This window comes from Schistocerca gregaria, chromosome 2, assembly GCF_023897955.1.
Source record: "Schistocerca gregaria isolate iqSchGreg1 chromosome 2, iqSchGreg1.2, whole genome shotgun sequence".
Lineage (NCBI taxonomy): Eukaryota > Metazoa > Arthropoda > Insecta > Orthoptera > Acrididae > Schistocerca > Schistocerca gregaria.
Genome location: NC_064921.1, coordinates 84,944,776 through 84,963,115, shown reverse-complemented (window position 1 = coordinate 84,963,115; position 18,340 = coordinate 84,944,776). Strand labels below are relative to the sequence as shown.

Sequence of the window (18,340 nt, the reverse complement as noted above, 5' to 3'; positions counted from 1 at the left end):
ACAAAGGAAGAGGCAGAAAGCACTGAAATCACTGGTGTACGCTTTCTTGCTCAAAACTGCAGTAACTCCTCAAGAACCAATTCCTATTCTAGATACCAGAGAACAACCAAGAGTATCAGGGACGTGCACACCGCAATGTCATTGCATGGTTAACACGCGAACCATGCTTGTCCGTCCTTTTCTAGTGTACTACTGTGCCGTATGGGATCCTTACCATATAGCACTGACGGGGGATACCGACAAAGTTAACAGAAAGGCTGCTCGTTTTGTATTATCACCTAATGGGGAAGAGAGTGTCAAGGATAGAATATGTGAGCCTGGTTCGAAATCACCTTTCCGTTGCAATGAGATCTAGTCACTAATTTTTGATTACTAAATTTACATACTGAACGGTTAAATATTTTGTTTCTCTACCACCTATACAGATAAAAGAACAACTGTGTCACCCTCTGTTCTAAAAAGACAATTTTTCTCCTTTATAATAAGAAAGGATTCCGATATTCTGCCTAACTGTAAAAAATGAAATTCTTGCTTCTTGTTAAAAACAATTCTCCTCTGTTGTAGCAATTGTTTCGTATCACTGTTCTACTCATATGTTGCAGATTTATAGAACAAATTTCATAATTTTGATAGGTTATTCCCACCACGAGGTCGGTAAACAAGGGTGTGCGTTTAGTTAGGTCGACTTCAAGACGAAACTTTCTTCTGGGACCGTGCTGCTCAATATGATCTTTTTCATTACATATGAAGCATGCTGGTAGTTACCGAAAGTTTTTAATGTGTGGTTGATAGCCCCCAATACTCATTACGGGTTGTATCCGTTTTTCTAACTTCCATTTGTATAGATCCTATTCGATTTTGGACAGGGAGCGGATAAAAATCTATCAAAAATTAACTCAGAATTGCTAGAACTTTTCTATAACTGAGCAATTTGAGTTTTATTCCTTTCTTTGGAACTTCTACAGGAATGTTAAAACCTCGCAAATCTATCTGGTTGCCTTCGACTAGACTAACTGTAATTTTAAGACAGAGTCTGTTGTTAAAGTTACCAGTGCACTCACAGATTACTAGCTCTTACATTGACGTAGAGCTAAGATGGAAATAGTAGGCTGTTCCGTTAGTATTAGTTTAGACACTATCTGCTTATCTCTTCTTAAGCAGGTATTACATCACACACGTACCGTATACAAGTCTGCAATGGCGCCCCAAGCGTGCAAGTCTGAAACTACGAACGTTTTCTAATATTATAAAAGTAGTAACTTGTAAATTTTGAGAGGTATTAACCGCTCGAGCGAGGTCCATGTCGCATTCTAGTTTAACAGTATTTTTCTGAGGGTGTGTTGCCATTGTTTACACTTTTTTACACACTTGAGGAAGTGTAAATCATAGGACTTTTCACGTAACGCAGCTGTGTAATACGTTACGCGAGACGTCAGAAATAATTCGTAACTTCTAAATACCGGATGCGGCACTCACAAATAAACAACGCTGTGGCCGAATGCTAATACCACTGAGACGCAGCTTGTGGGCTGAGCTATACGAGCAGGTCCATATTTCATATACTGCTGCCAAGGACAAATTTGGTGATTTATGTAGAAAGCAAAGAAGGAAATGCCACAGTATTTGGTTGGTTGGTTGCTTGGTTTGGGATATGAATGGACCAAACGGCAGGATCATCAGTCCCCACAGTTTTGACCAACGAGGACAGTACGTCTGAAGATCCAAGGACTGTGAAGTAACTGTCGTCTGCTCTGAAAAGCGGATCATTACATGGGAACGCGGAAATGAATACGGAACTGCTGTTGCCACTGACATCCTAGGTGAGCACCGGTTGCAGCTACACGCAAGGTTCCACGGATAAGACACGGTGGAGCAGCTCTTCGATCAGAATAGAAGTGGTGGCGAGACAACAGTGTAACGTACACCTGTTTATTAGTTTAGCAGTTTCATATAACAACTGTCCTACAGGGTCCAGAAATGAAAGTTTGCGCTGTATTTAGAAGTTTTAGATACATTCTCACTTTCACTAATGACAAAACAGGCCTGCATGACCAGACATGCTTTTCCGACAAGGACTTGCTATTTCATGGAAGTCTGATGTGTTTTGACGTAAAAATACATTTTTGTACTTGAAAATTACCTAAGACCGAAATTTGAATTGTATAACAATAAACTAAAAATTATTACCATCAAATGACGGCAGCATCATTCAAAATATTTAACATGGCTGTGGCTACAGTCAAAATAAAATTATTATTTGACCAATCTTCTAATGTTTTGCAGACTTGAGACCGTGATGTTGTTACAGCTGGTGATGCTTCAACGTAAACATGTAACACATATTGCAAATGTTTATATTCGCAAGAATATTTTTATGATATATGTTCGAAGAAACCGCCATCGTAACTGTTTGCTATAACGATAACTTTTATGGTTATCCATACATGGGAATCACATTTATTACGTAGCAAACGATGTTAAATAGAACGTTCTACGCACGTATAGACGATCTTTTGATGTAAAATATTCTCAACAATAATCAATACATACTTGCGCCCGCTATTTAGTGGTTAGTAAAGACGTTCTACATAGAATATGTAAGTTAGCATTTAGCATCCCTTTTTGATAAGTAGTCGCTTACTGGTCCACTCGTCAGTAAACTACCAATCACGCACAAGAACGTGCACACACGTGAACACTTTTAGTGTGATTTATTAAATTTATAACACGCAGACAGGAGGTTTCAACATGTCTTTATTTGAGAGTTTGATACAACTCGAAAGAACAGCTAAAAGATATCTCTTCATGAGACACTTCCATTACAAATGTCTCATTACGTGCAAAGTGCAAGACGAGAACTGTCTTAGACATGTTTCATTTAGTAGCAGGGGAAACACGTGCAATATTGTGCTCCCACTTTCTCATTTTGTTTCGCGAGGCAAATTTCACACAGTTATCACGTCAGTTTTACCATATCTTCTGGTTGATGTACGTATTATGCAGGACGAGATGAGAAGGCGAGTTCGTTTTATAGCGCACTTGCAGTCGGGATGACAAGCATTTCATAGACCTGCAAATAAAACAAAATAAATTGAAATATTGCTAACAATCATTAACAAAGTAATTTCTACAAAAAACTGGTCTGTACTTTCTATGTATGAATTACTGACCATCACTTCTGAAACACACACACATACGCACGCAAACGCGCGCGCACACACACACACACACACACACACACACACACACACACACACACAAGGTGGTCCATTGATAGTGAGCGGGCCAAATATCTCACGAAATAAGCAACAAACGAAAAAACTACAAAGAACGAAACTCGTCTAGCTTGAAGGGGGAAACCACATGACGCTAATGTTGGCCCGCTAGAGGGCGCTGCCATAGGTCAAACGGATATCAACTGCGTTTTTTAAATAGGAACCCCTATTTTTAGTTACATATTCGTGTAGTACGTAAAGAAATATGAATGTTTAATTTAGCCCACTTTTATCGCTTTGTGATAGATGGCGCTGTAATAGTCACAAACGTATAAATGCGAAAGGTATTTGCTTCGTGATACATTACCGGTGTTAAAATGAACCGTTTATTAATTGCGGAAAAGGTCGATATCGTGTTGATGTATGGCTATTGTGATCAAAATGCCCAACGGTCGTGTGCTATGCATGCTGCTCGATATCCTGGACTACATCATCCAAGTGTCCGGACCGTTAGCCGGGTAGTTACATTATTTAAGGAAACCGGAAGTGTTCAACCGCAGGTGAAACGTCAACCATGACCTGCAACAAATTATGATGCCCAATTAGGTGTTTTAGCTGCTGTCGCAGCTAATCAGTACATCAGTAGCAGACAAATTGCGCAAGAATCGGGAATCTCAAAAACGTCGGTGTTGAGAATGCTACATCAACATCGATTGCACCTGTACCATATTTCTATGCACCAAGAATTGTATGGCGACGACTTTGAACGTTGTGTACAGTTCTGCCACTGGGAACAAGAGAAATTACGGGACGATGACAGATTTTTTGCACGCGTTCTATTTAGCGACGAAGCGTCATTCACCAACAGCGGTAACGTAAACCGGCATAATATGCACTATTGAGCAACGGAAAATCGACGATGGCTGCGACAAGTGGAACATCAGCGACCTTGGCGGGTCAATGTTTGGTGCCGCATTATGGGAGGAAGGATAATTGGCCCCCATTTTATCGATGCAATCTAAATGGTGCAATGTATGCTGATTTCTGCATGACAGAATGGCGATGTACTTCCAACATGATGGGTGTCCGGCACAAAGCTCGCGTGCGGTTGAAGCGGTACTGAGTAGCACATTTCATGACAGGTGGATTGGTCGTCGAAGCACCGTAGCATGGCCCGCACGTTCATCGGATCTGACGTCCCCGAATTTCTTTCTGTGGGGAAAGTTGAAGGATATTTGCTATCGTGACCCACCGACAACGCCAGACAACATGCGTCAGCGCATTGTCAATGCATGTGTGAACATAACGGAAGGCGAACTACTCGCTGTCGAGAAGAATGTCGTTACACGTATTGCCAAATGCATTGACGTTGACGGATATCATTTTGAGCATTTATTGCATTAATGTGGTATTTACAGGTAATCACGCTGTAACAGGATTCGTTCTCAGAAATGATACGTTCACAACGGTACATGTATCACATTGGAACAACCGAAATAAAATGTCCAAACGTACCTTCGTTCTGTATTTTAATTTAAAAAACTTACCTGTTACCAACTGTACGTCCAAAATTGTGAGCCATATGTTTGTGACTATTACAGCGCCATCTATCACAAAGCGTAAAAAGTGGTCCAACTGAAGCATTCATATTTCTTTATGTACTACACGAATATGTAATAAAAATGTGGGTTCCTATTTAAAAAAAAACGCAGTGTATCCGTTTGACCTATGGCAGCACCATCTAGCAGGCCAACCATAGCGCCATCTTGTGTCCCCCTTCAAGGTAGACAAGTTTCGTTCTTTGTAGTTTTCTCGTTTGACACTTATTTTTTGAGATATTTGGCCCGGCCACGATCAATGTCCTGGTATTGTATTTGAAACTGACTGCGAAAAAGAAATCAAACAACACATTTTCACAACACAGCACAGCATTTTCCTTCATGTCATCAGTTGAAATAGTAAATTTGTACATTGTCGTTTAAAAGAAGACTTATAGTTCATGCCCATCTGAATATTTATCACTGTCGTGAAATTTGTAGTAAGTTTGTCAACAACTTTTCAGGATTTTTCCAACCAACATTACCCCTTTCTATATTAAATATATATTTATATATTTTGTAGATTAAAAATATGTAGCTTATCTCCGTCTAAATCTTCCTTCGAGTATCGAGTAAAATTTGAAGTAAATGGATCAAAAAGGTTTCTAATTTTTGGTAACAACTTTTCCTAAATATATATTACACATATGTTTAAATGTTGAAAAATATATAGCCTACAGACCGTCCAAATGTTCATTAGGGTATTGTGTAAAATTTTAAGTTAACTGCCAAGAACTTTTCGAGACTTTTGGTAATAAAGTAAAACGATGACTTGTCTTTGTAGTATAGATTGATATTACGAGAAATTTGACGCCAAGGGTGTCAAGTATAATATATCAGCTAACGCTTTGAAGGAATACGTCATAGTTCCGGTGTAGAGGCAACGACAAAATCCCGACGCAAAAGTGTTTTCTCCACTAGAAGAAAAATCGATCAGGAAGTGGATGAAGTGGGCAGCACTTGTGAGATACTTGTCTCGGGGTGACCCTTACAACGTATCAAGTGGAACCGAACTCGCCCTTATCACGTACGAGACACTGAAAGCCATGGATCGAGGCAGTGAGGTAGATTTAGTTTTCTCTGATTTTCAAAATTATTTGACTCAGTACCACATATACGCTTTTTATCCAAAGTACGATAGTTTGGGGTATCGGGAGAAATTAATGACTGGAGTGCGGATTTATTGGTAGGGAGGAGGCCTCATTTTATCTTGGATGTAGTAGTTACCTCCGGCGCGCTCCAGAGTAATGTACTGGGACCCTGGCTGTACAATTTTTTTACCAGTGACGTAACAGACAGTGTTAATTGTAACCTCACACATCCCGCAGATAATGCTGTTATCTGTAATGAAGTACTGTCTGCAAACAGCTGCACAAATATTAAGTCGGATATTGGTAAGATGTCAAAGTCGTACAAAGATTGGTAACTTGTTTTAAATGTTCACAAATGTAAAATTCGTGACTTCACACAACGAAAAACGTAGTGGGTGACTACAATATTACTGAGTTACTGCTGTAACCGGTCAACTCATACCTGGGTGTAACAATTTGCGAAGATATGAGATGTAACGACCTTGAAGACTGAGTCGGTGGTAAACAAAATGGGAGTCTTCGTTTGATTGGTTGAATACTAGGGAGGCGCAATTTACATATACATGATTACTCTGCAATCCATCATAAATTATCCGGCAGAGGGTTCATCGAATTACCTTCAAACTATTTCTCTACCGTTCCACTCTCGAATGCGTGCCAGAAAAACGAACACTTAAATCTTTCCGGGCAAGCTCTGACTTCCCTTATCTTATTACAACGACCATTTCTCCGTATGCAGGTGGACGCCACAAAATATTTTCACATTCTGAGGAGGAAGTTGGTGATTGAGATTTTGTGAAAAGATCCTATCGCAACTAAAAACGTCCTTGAATGCCACCACAGTTTGCTTCTCATATCCGTGACACTCTCTCCTTCACGATAATACCAAACGAGCTACCATTCTTTGAACTTTTTCGATGTTGCTCGTCAATCTTATCTGATACGGATCGCACTCCGCGCAGCTGTACTCCAAAAGAGGAAGGACAACAATAGGGTAGGCAGTCTCTTTAGTAGACCTATTGCATCTTCTAAGTGTCCTGTCAATAACTCGGAATCTTCGGTAATCTTTCCTTGGAACATTATTTACACTATGGGATCAAAAGTATCCAGACAGTCCCAAAAACATACGTTTTACATATTAGGTGCATAGTGCTGCCATCTACTGCCAGGTGCTCTATATCAGCGACCTCAGTAATCATTAGACATCGTGAGAGAGCAGAAGGCGGCGCTCCGCGGAACTCACGGACTTCGAAAATGATCAGGTGACTGGACTTGTCATACGTCTGTGCGCGAGATTTCCACACTCCTAAACACCCTAGGTCCACTTTTTCCGATGTGATAGTGAAGTTCAAAGGTGAAGGGAGACGTACAGCACAAAAGTGTAAAGGCCGACTTCGTCTGTTGATTGACAGAGGTCGCCGATATTTGAGAAGGGTCGTAATGTGTAATAGGCACACATCTATCCAGACCATCACACAGGAATTCCAAACTGCCTCAGGATCTACTGCAAGTACTATGACAGATAGGCGGGAGGTGAGAAAACTTTGAGTTCATGGTCGAGCGACTGCTCATAAGCCACACATTACGCCGGTAAATACAAATCGACGCATCGCTTGGTGTAAGCAGCGTAAACATTGGACGATTGAACAGTGGAAAAACGTTGTGTGGAATGACAAATCACGGTATACAATGTGGCTTTCCAATGGCAGGCGGGGTGGGGGGTGGGGGGGGTATAGCGAATGCCCGGTGAACGTCATATGCCAGCGTTTGTAGTGCCAACAGTAAAATTCGGAAGTGGTGGTGTTATCGTTTTTCATTGACGGGGCTTGCATCCCCTGTTGTTTTGCGTGACACTATCACAGCACAGGTCTACATTGATGTTTTAAGCACCTTGTTGCCTCCCACTGTTGAAGAGCAATTCGGGGACGGCGACTGCATCTTTCAGCACGATCAAGCACCTGTTCATAATGCACGGCCTGTGGCAGAGTAATTACACGACAATAACATCCCTGTTATGGACTGTCCTGCACGAGTCCTGACCTGAATCCTGTAGCATACCTTTGGGGCGTTTTGGAACGCTGACTTCGTGCCAGGCCTCACCGACTGACATCGATACCTCTCCTTAGTGCAGCAGTCCGTGAAGAATGGGCTACCATTCCCCAAGAAACCTTCCAGCAGTTGACTGAACGTATGTCTGTGAGATTGGAAGCTGTCATCAAGGCTAAGGGTGGGCCAACACCATACTGAATTCCAGCATTTCCGATGGAGGGCGCCACGAACTTGTAAGTCATTTTCAACCGGATACTTTTTATCACATAGTGTGTGTGATAGCTCCAATTGAAATTATTCGTAACTGTAATCCATAAGTATTTAATAGAATTCACAAACTTTAGATCTGTATTATTTATCGCATAACCGAAATTTAGCAGATTCCTTTTATTGCTCATGTGGATGACTTCCCTTTTCTCATTATCTAGATTTAACTGCCATGTTTCGCGGCATACAGATACCTAAATCATTCTGCAATTGCTTCTGATCACTTTACAAGCTAGAAAATGGCAGCATTATCTGAAAACAATCTAAGAGGGATTTTCAGATTTCCTCCTAAATGGTTTATACAGTTTAGAAACAGCAGAGGACCTATAACACTGCCTTGGAGAAAGGCAGATTTCACTTCTGTTTTTCTCGGTGCCTTCCTAGCAATTACTGCGAACCGTGTGACCTTTCTGACAGGAATCACGAATCCAGTCTCACAACTGAGACGATACTCCACAGGTACTCACTTTGATTTTAAGCTGCTTGTGAGAGACGATGGAAAAAGCCATCTGGATGCCTAGAAATATGGCATTAACTTCAGTACACTGCCGATAGCACTCACTGCTTCGTGCGAATGAGAACTAGTCTTGTTTCACAAGAACGATATTATCTGGGATATTTCTTGGTAGGGAGTACGCCTCATTTTATATTCTATGGAGGGTCATCAACAGAGTATAGGTTACTTCCTGCGAGCCCTCGAGTAATGTGTTGGGTTCCATGCTGTTCACGTTGTGTATCAGTGCCGTGGCAGACAATACAACTTGTAACCTCACCCTTTTCGCAGAAGATGCGGTTATCTATAATGAAGTATTCCTCCAAGAAAACGAGTTATTGTCAATAAATCGTTTTATGGTAGAAGTACTGCATTATAGGTAACTGCAGTATCTGCGAAAAGTTTGAGGTAACAATTAATATTGCCTGCTAGGTCACTGATGCACAATAAGGGCATTACCACATTACTCGAGGATATGCAGGAACTAACATCTACATCTGTTTAGTCAATAAATCGTTTTCTTGGAGGTAATTCGTAATGATCGAAAGCAGTATGTGTTCCAAACCCCTACTACAAATCGACGTTAGTGATATGTATCTGTAATTCAGCTGGTTACTCCTATTTCCATTCTTGAGTACTGGTGTGATCTGTGCAGGTTTTCAGACTTCAAGCAGGGATCTTTGGCCGAGAGAGCGGTTGCCTTGGATTGCTAAATATGGAGCTATTGTATCAGTATATTCTGAAAGCAACGTGCCTGATATAAAATTCAGACCGAACGTCTTTCCTTTATTGATTTAAGCTGATACGCTATGCTGAAGGTATCTACACTATTGGCCACAAAAATTGCTACACCGAGAAGAAATGCAGATGATAAACGAGTATTCATTGGATAAATATATTATACTAGAACTGACATGTGATTGCATTTTCACGCAATTTGGGTGCATAGATCCTGAGAAATCGGTACCCAGAACAACCACCTCTGGCCGTAATAACGGCCTTGATACGCCTGGGCATTGAATCACACAGAGCTTGGATGGCTGGTACAGGTACAGCTACCCATGCAGCTTCAACACGATACCACAGTTCATCAACAGTAGTAACTGGCGTATTGTGACGAGCCAGTTGCTCGGCCACCATTGACCAGACGTTTTCAATTGGTGAGAGATCCGGAGAATGTGCTGGCCAGGGCAGCAGTCGAACATTTTCTGTATCCAGAAAGGCTCGTACAGGGCCTGCAACATGCGGTCGTGCATTATCCTGATGAAATGTAGGGTTTCGCAGGGATCTAATGAAGGGTAGAGCGACGGGTCGTAACACATCTAAAATGTAACGTCCACTGTTCAAAGTGCCGTCAATGCGAACAAGAGGTGACCGAGACGTGTAACCAATGGCACCCCATACCATCACGCCTGTGATACGCCAGTATGGTGATGACGAATGCACGCTTCCAATGTGCGATGTCGCCAAACACGGATGCGACCATCATGATGCTGTAAACGGAACCTGGATTCATCCTAAAAAATGACGTTTTGCCATTCGTGCACCCAGGTTCGTCGTTGAGTACACTATCGCAGGCGCTCTTGTCTGTGATGCTGCGTCAAGGGTAACCGCAGCCATGGTCTCCGAGCTGATAGTCCATGCTGCTGCAAACATCGCCCAACTGTTCGTGCAGATGGTTGTTGTCTTGCAAACGGCCCCATCTGTTGATTCAGGGATCGAGGCGTGGCTGCACGGTCCGGATAAGATGCCTGTCATCTCGACTGCTCGTGATACGACTCCGTTGGGATCCGGGACGGCTTTCCGTATTACCCTCCTGAACCCACCGATTCCATATTCTGCTAACAGTCATTGGATATCGACCAACGCGAGCAGCATTGTCGCGATACGATAAACCGCAATCGCTATAGGCTACAACCCGACCTTTATCAAAGTCGGAAACGTGATGGTATGCATTTCTCCTCCTTACACGAGGCATCACAACAACGTTTCACCAGGCAATGCTGGTCAACTGCTGTTTGTGTATGAGAAACTTTCCTCATGTCAGCACGTTGTAGGTGTCGCCACAGGCGCCAACCTTGTGTGAATGCTCTGAAAAGCTAATCATTGGCATATCACAGCATCTTCTTCCTGTCGGTTAAATTTCGCGTCTGTGGCACGTCATCTTCATGGTGTAGCAGTTTTAATGGCCAGTAGTGTACTTCAAAGTTATTCTTCATTTGAATAATAGAACATTTATTTCGTCTTCTTCGGTGAAGGAATCTCGGAAGACTGTGTGAAATAAAGTCCCCTTAGTGGCTCTGCCACCGGTAATTTTAAAATTGTTGTCTCGCAGTGAGGGTGTTGTTTGTTCCTTGCCGTGGTTGTACTTTACTTATGACTCTATAAATTTTCTGTCAGATTTAGAGGCAGAGTTTCATTGTGGCAGCTATTAAAGGCATCTCTTATCAAAATCGGCGCTAGGTTTCGAGCTGCAGTAAAATATCACAGCACTACAGAACTGTTTGTGATCATGTTCCTAAGTTACTGCTATGTTAGTGATAATTGTGAACAGTGACCAAGAGAGCTACGGAAATGGATACACCGCAACGCATCACAACGAGACCGCCACGCCAGAAGAACAAAGATGTGCACAGTATTCACGAAAAGACTAGGTAATGTCAGTATGACCTTGTTGTAAACCTGTTTTTGTAGCGCCATTTAGCCTGAAGATGAGGTTTAACTCTCGATACATGTCGTTAAATAAATAAGTAATACAATTGTTGACAAAGTTTGTGACCGTTAGCGGTAATTTTAAAAGAAAAAAAACCTTCACATATTAAGTGACAGAGTTTGCTTGACTCATTATAGAGCGTTCAGGAGATGCTGCAAGACCAGAACTGGCAAACGCCTGAACGTAGAAGCTAACTAACCCTTGAAAGCCTCCTTACAAAGGGAACATGTCTGGTCATTACAACCGGTTTAGTCCGGGTTTATGGTATATGCAGGGTTTGGCCAATGATGAAAGTGACACAGGTGGGAGCTCCAGACGGACAACGGTTTATAAAAAAAGAAATCAAAGTCGAAGCAGGACTAGCGCACAGAGGGTTCCGTGAATATTTAATTGTGTAGGCCTACCTACAGGGTATTTCAGCAAGAGCGTGCAAAGGTTTAACAGGACATAGACGATGCTCCACTGGACAATCTGACACAGGGAAACTGCGGTCGGAGGAGCCAGCTTAAGGAGATAATGGGAATAAAATAATATTACTGTGTATTTTTTATGTACATTAGTTATAGTTAATTGCAGATACCATCATTAACACAATAAATGTACACACATCAAAAAACGTTTTGCATCACCACGGTTCCGAGAATTCCGGAACCTGTACAGAAAATTGGAATAGAGAGCAACATAAACATCATTAGTGCCATTTTCATTGCTCATGAAAACCACACATAGCATGTTGTACCACCATACAGCGAGACCTTCAGAGGTGGTGGTCCAGATTGCTGTGCACACCGGTACCTTTAATAGCCAGTAGCACGTGCTCTCGCACTGATGCATGCCTATATTCATCGTGGCATACTATTCACAAGGTCTTCAAGGCACTGTTAGACCAGATTGTCCCACTCCTCAACGGCGATTCGGCGCAGATCCCTCAGTGGTTGGTGGGTAACGTCGCCCATAAACATCCGTTTTCAATCTATCCCAGGCATGTTCGATAGAGTTCATGTCTGGGGAACATGCTGGCCACTCTAGTCGAGCGATGTCGTTATCCTGAAGGAAGTCATTAACAAGATGTGCACGATGGAGACGTGAATTGTCGTCCATGAAGAGGAATGTCTCGCCAGTATGCTGCAGATATAGTTGCACCATCGGTCGGAGGATGACATTCACGTATAGAACAGCCGTTATGGCGCCTTCCATGGCCACGAGCGGAGTACGTCGGCCTCACATAACGGCACTCCAAAACTCCCCCTTGTTGCACTCGCTGGATAGTGTGTCTAAGGCGTTCAGCCTGACCGGGTTGCATCCAAACACGTCTTTGACGATTGTCTGGTGGAAGGCATATGTGACACTCATCGGTGAAGAGAGCGTGCTTCCAATTGCCAATCCTGAGCGGTCCGTTCGGCATGTTGTTGGGCCCACGTGTACCGCACTGCATGATATTGTGTTTGCAATGATGGACCTCGACATGGACATCGGAAGTGAAGTCACGCATCATGCAGCCTATTGTGCACAGTTTGAGTCGTAACACGAAGTCCTCTGGCTGTACGAAAAGCATTAACCAACATGGTGACGTTGCTGTCAGGGTTCCTCCGAGCCACAATCCGTAGGTAGAGGTCATCCACTGCAAAAAAGAAATGCTCTGAGCACTATGGGACTTAACATCTGTGATCATCAGTCCCCTAGAACTTAGAACTACTTAAACCTAACTAAGCTAAGGAAATCACACATATCCGTGCCCGAGGCAGGATTCACGCGGTTCCTAACTGAAGCGCCTAGAACCGCACGGCCAACACCGGTCGTCCATCCACTACAGTAGTAGCCCTTCGGCGGACTGAGCGAGGCATGTCATCGACAGTTCCTGTATCTCTGTAGCTCCTCCATGTCCGAACATGTCCATCGCTTTGGTTCACTCTGAGACGCCTGGACACTTTCCTTGTTGAAAGCCCTTCCTGGCTCAAAGTAACAATGCTGACGCGATCGAACTGCAGCATCGACCGTCTAGGCATGGTTGAGACAACATGAGCCATGTACCTCGTTGCTGGTGGAATGACTGCAACTGGTTGACTGTCGGACCCCGTCTGTCTAATATGCGATGCTGATGCATGATGGTTTACACCTTTTGGCGGATTTAGTGACATATCTTAACACTCAAAGGGACTGTGTCTCTGATACAATGTCCACAGTCAACGTCTATCTTCAGGAGTTCTGGGAATCAGGGTGATGTAAAACGTTTTTAGATGTGTGTACCCTTTGTACTCCATTTTACATCATGTGATGAAACTCACGGCCATCATCCTCAATGCAACTGTGACATCGACCAACCAGATCCTGACGTAGCCTAACAAACATCATCTTTTGAATCACATCACAGGTAGCTACAATTCTGGCAATTAGTTCCTTCCCGGTACCCACTGGGGTCTCACTCACAAGTGACTTTAGATATCCCCATGAGAAATAATCAAGGCGATTCAGATCAGGTTCCTTCCAAGACCATCGAACAGGACCCCTCCTTCCAATCCAGCGACCAGAAAATACAGCACTGAGGTGATTGCGGACATCCAGATTGAAGTGAGGCAATGCGCCGTCATGTTGTACAAACAATCTCTCACTAACAGCCAAGGGTACGTTCTCCAACAACTCAGGTAGAACTCTTTGCACAAACCTCCAGTACAGGTGGCCATTCACACGGCCAGGTAGAAGATATGTCCCAATGAGATTGTCGACTGCAATGCCGGTCTGGATGTTCACACCAAACCTTCTTGATTGTGTGACCCTACCACAGCGTGGACGTTTCCCTCATCCTACACATGGCTGTTCCTGCTGTTCGAAACATCATCACGGTCGCAGGAGGTCTCGTCAGTAAACAGCACGATTTGGAGGAAATCTGGTCGATCAATCCACTGTTGGTGCATCCACTGACACAACGCGACCCTTAGTGCATGGATCCGTTGTGGGTTATATGGGTGTAATTGTTGTTCGTGGAGTGCTTGGCACACGCTAGTACCGCGCGACTGCTACCGTTGCAGGTTCGAATCCTGCCTCGGGCATGGATGTGTGTGATGTCCTTAGGATAGTTAGGTTTAAGTAGTTCTAAGTTCTAGGGGACTAATGACCACAGATGTTAGGTCCCATAGTGCTGAGAGCCATTTGAACCATTCTTGAACACGCTAATAGATGCGTCGCCCATCTGACGTGCAATAGGACGAGTACTTGTGGCGGAGTCCGCTGTAACACCCTTCAGCACCTCCGCTCCAAAATCGGGTGTGCAAGTGGTCGTCATGCTGCCAGGTCCCTCGTTTCTTCTTTTCAACGAACCAGTCTCCCGCATTTGTCGATCGAGAGATGCCAGTTAAGGAACCTTTCCCTTTACAGCCTTTCAGCAGCTAAAGCATTGCAAAATACTTCCCCATACACAGAAAGTGCATGTCAGTGTGTAAGGTGTCAGGCAAATCCAACACCTTCCATGAAAACCCTGACATAATAAGCAAATCTACTAGTATGTCACATAGCTCCGAATAAATCGTGACATTAAATTAACCAAAGGAATAAGAGTAACGACTGAGCAAATGGAATACCACAGACTAACACAAGAATGCCTAAATGCATGTCGTACCTTCCCACCGTGAGGCAGACGCAGTTCCGAGGCGATAAACGAGGACAGAAGCCGAGAGCAGAACCGTGTTAAGCTAGAAGGCCCTACGATAAGGGAGGGGCTGGGCACCCACGCCGCGAGCCAACCTGTACGACTACACAACGCGCACGTTTTAGCGTGAGGCTGTTTCGCGTCTCAGGTACGTCAAGGACAACCCCCAGCCCATGTTAAAAGCTAGAGCCCTCCAGAAAAGCAGAATAGATCTTACGATAACGCTAAAAGGACCACACCAGCTGCAGGTTTTAGCGTGAGACTTTTTAGCGTCTCTGTTACGTTGCAAACTTTAAAAACATTGCCCCACCACGAAAAGTATAACGTTCTCATTGGATAGACAGAATTTTTGTAGGCGGAGCTTAAGGTTAACATTGAGACCCTGATTGGTCAGATGAAAAGATAGCCAGATAGTTTTTTTTTTTTAAACTAACTTCGGTAAATTGTAGTAAGGAGAAGTTAGAGGAGAGTTGGTTCCGAGACGGCGAGCTGGATGGCTGGTGCGGCGGCCGCTGTCGCCCTGACGCTGCCTAAACACCGACAAGGTAATGAACGCACGCGATGCCGCATTTTTGAGCGCATAAGGCTTCACTCAGAACTGCAGAAGTCTCATCTGTTACACCCCCTTTTTTTGCGTAATACTAGCGTCGATCGTTAATTAAAACTCATGGTGTTCACATTTGCCACTTGAAGAACAGATCTGAAACGCGATGATTTTTCTTTTATATAGTTATTGAGAAGCTACATCAGCCACTGTAATTTACGACAAGTTAGATAAGTAATTAAAGGTAATTGAGTGTCACTGTAGACCATTTTGATAGTTTTCTCTTTTGTGAAACTTAATTTAAACCTAGATTATAGATGTGATATGGCATAGGTCATCCTTCGATCGATTGTAGAACTTGGAAACCCATTTAGGGAATATTCGTTCACATTTTTGTTGAACGCAGTTGGTTTTTACCATCCTGTATTAAAACATTTCCTTTTATCAATAGTGCAATTTATAAACGAGGTTTTGTGAGTAGAATAAAATTTCCAATGGTAAACTTAACTGCTTTTTCGACGTTATTTTACCAGCTAACTAAAAATAGGAAAGCCTTGAACCCTTTCCACTAAATTTAGTTAGTATTAAGATTCTTTTACAGGGAGTGCAGTGGAGCTGACGCTGAGATCATTTAGTATTTGGTTATATCATCCCTAGTCTCACTGAACTCTTCTGAATTCTACATGTCATGTGTGGTCTGGCGTCTCCTTACCAGCAGCAGGTCCCAGGTTCAAACTAGTTAATTCCCTAAAAAACACGCTCAGAGCGTCGTTGCGCGAAAGTGGTAGGGAGACATGATATAGTAAAAACAGACACCACCATGAATGTTTAGAAAATGGCGACCTGCCAGGATGGTAAAATACCATGATTGAAGGTCGACCACATGCCTAATTAGGTCAGAAAAATATCCTGTTAAAAAATTTTCGTAGTAAAAAATTTTTTTTCTGAAGTTATACATAGTCGAAAACAGTAGCTGCAGCTATAGGTACTAAGACAGTATTGAAGAATAACATTCCAGCAGAGACAACAGCATAATTAAGTTATGAATTTTAAAAATTGTTAGAATTAAGTTTTCTCTCCAATGTAAGCGCACAGGTGGCGGATACATCGTTGACAAGTTTGTTCTGTCCCAACAAGTAAGTGAATGGATTGTCAGTCTTGGTAGTGTGAAGTCGTGTGAACAAAAAGTTTATGAAACGTGTGAGATCGTATGAGCGCATAATGACGCGAAGTAGGGCGCGTAAATTGTTTTTAAAACAGAAAATAAGGGATTCGGAAAGATTAGCAATGGCAGATCGTGACCTTTACCGAATTGAGGTAGAGACCCAGAATGAAAATGGACAGAGAATAGAGGACAATACAAGAGACGATGCAGTATCGCAGGAAATAAGACATATAACGCACCATAACGAGGATAAGGTACGTCGAGGCATAGAAAACCTAAGTCAGCATACGACAGAGGAGCAGAAAAGTAGAGAGACAGTCGATGAGGATTCTAACTTGCGTCTTGAATACGTAGAACCCATAGTACAAGTAATCAGAGCTCCCTCACCACAGAGTACAAGGAATGCGAGCAGAAACGTGTCACCGCACAGTTCAATGCAATCGGTTGCGAACCAACACTTGGGCAAAAACACAGAGCGTAGGACGTCGGAAGAAAAGGCAATAGGACCCACCAATCTGGCAGAATTATTACAACAAATTACGGAAACCATGACAAGGCAGAATAAAGAAATTGCGAACCAAATTCAAATTCAGAATGCAGAAACCACGAGACAAATGCGTGAGATTAAAGAACAAAACAAAAAAATTCAGTCACACCTAAGTCATATTGAAGACGAGGCAAAAGAATCTCGAGAAGTGATAGGAAACTTAATAATAGGTCACAATCAATTGAGAACAGACATTGACAAGATACAAGCGGACGTACAAATTTTACGTATTGACATTCAGGACGAGATCAAAACATTACGTAACAACACCCAGGGAGAAGTCAAGAAACTGAAGAAACATATAAAGGTAATTACTAGACAAGCAGCAGGTACAGCGCGTGAAATTGTTGAAAACAATGTCTTACACAAACGTATCACAAAAGCAGCGCTGAAAAGATATGATAACCGCATAGTCAAAATAGAAGCGGAAACGAAACGACAATTTCAGAAATTGCCAACAGAGTTGTTGCAAACCATTGGAGAGCGTAGTGAACAGGATCGAACAAGGATAGAGTCTGCGACCACGTCCGTATCTGTAACAGCACCGGAGAAACAAGAAATTAACGAAGACGTTACGCATTTGCGATTCCAATCACAGGCGGAGAGTAGCATATGTGAAATCAGACAGCTTGCACCGTGGGTACGCGAAAGTTATAGTGGACAATATCCAATGGATCTACCACAACAGGAAAGACTGACGAGAGAAATGATCACAAACAAAAGTGGCGAAGAATCGCGAATTTCATATGGAATTATGACGAAGTACGACAACTATCATTTCCTCACAGTCAGAAAATTTCAACACTTTCGAGAAGGAAACTCATTACATCCACGAACTTTTATTGATCAATTCCGAATAGGATTACCCGAACACTGGACGCTAGCACACAAATTAGACTTTATTTGTGCACACATGTCAGGAACAGTCGCAGAAACCATGCAGAATATTGCAGCGACATGCCGATCGTACGAAGATTTCAGAGAGAAAAATATCTCTCACGATATTGGTCGAGCG

General features: G+C 42.8%; 1 protein-coding gene across 1 annotated transcript in view; it reads right to left on the bottom strand.

Annotated features, from left to right (window-relative positions):
- Nucleotides 1–2,736: 2,736 nt before the first annotated feature.
- The window catches only part of LOC126336370 (dehydrogenase/reductase SDR family member 11-like), an 83,288-nt gene continuing 67,684 nt past the window's right edge, over nt 2,737–18,340 (bottom strand). The window contains exon 6 of the mRNA XM_049999975.1: nt 2,737–3,070. Within this exon, the coding sequence (XP_049855932.1) occupies nt 3,029–3,070 (42 nt within the window). The 3' untranslated portion in view covers nt 2,737–3,028. The remainder of the gene's footprint in view (nt 3,071–18,340) is intronic.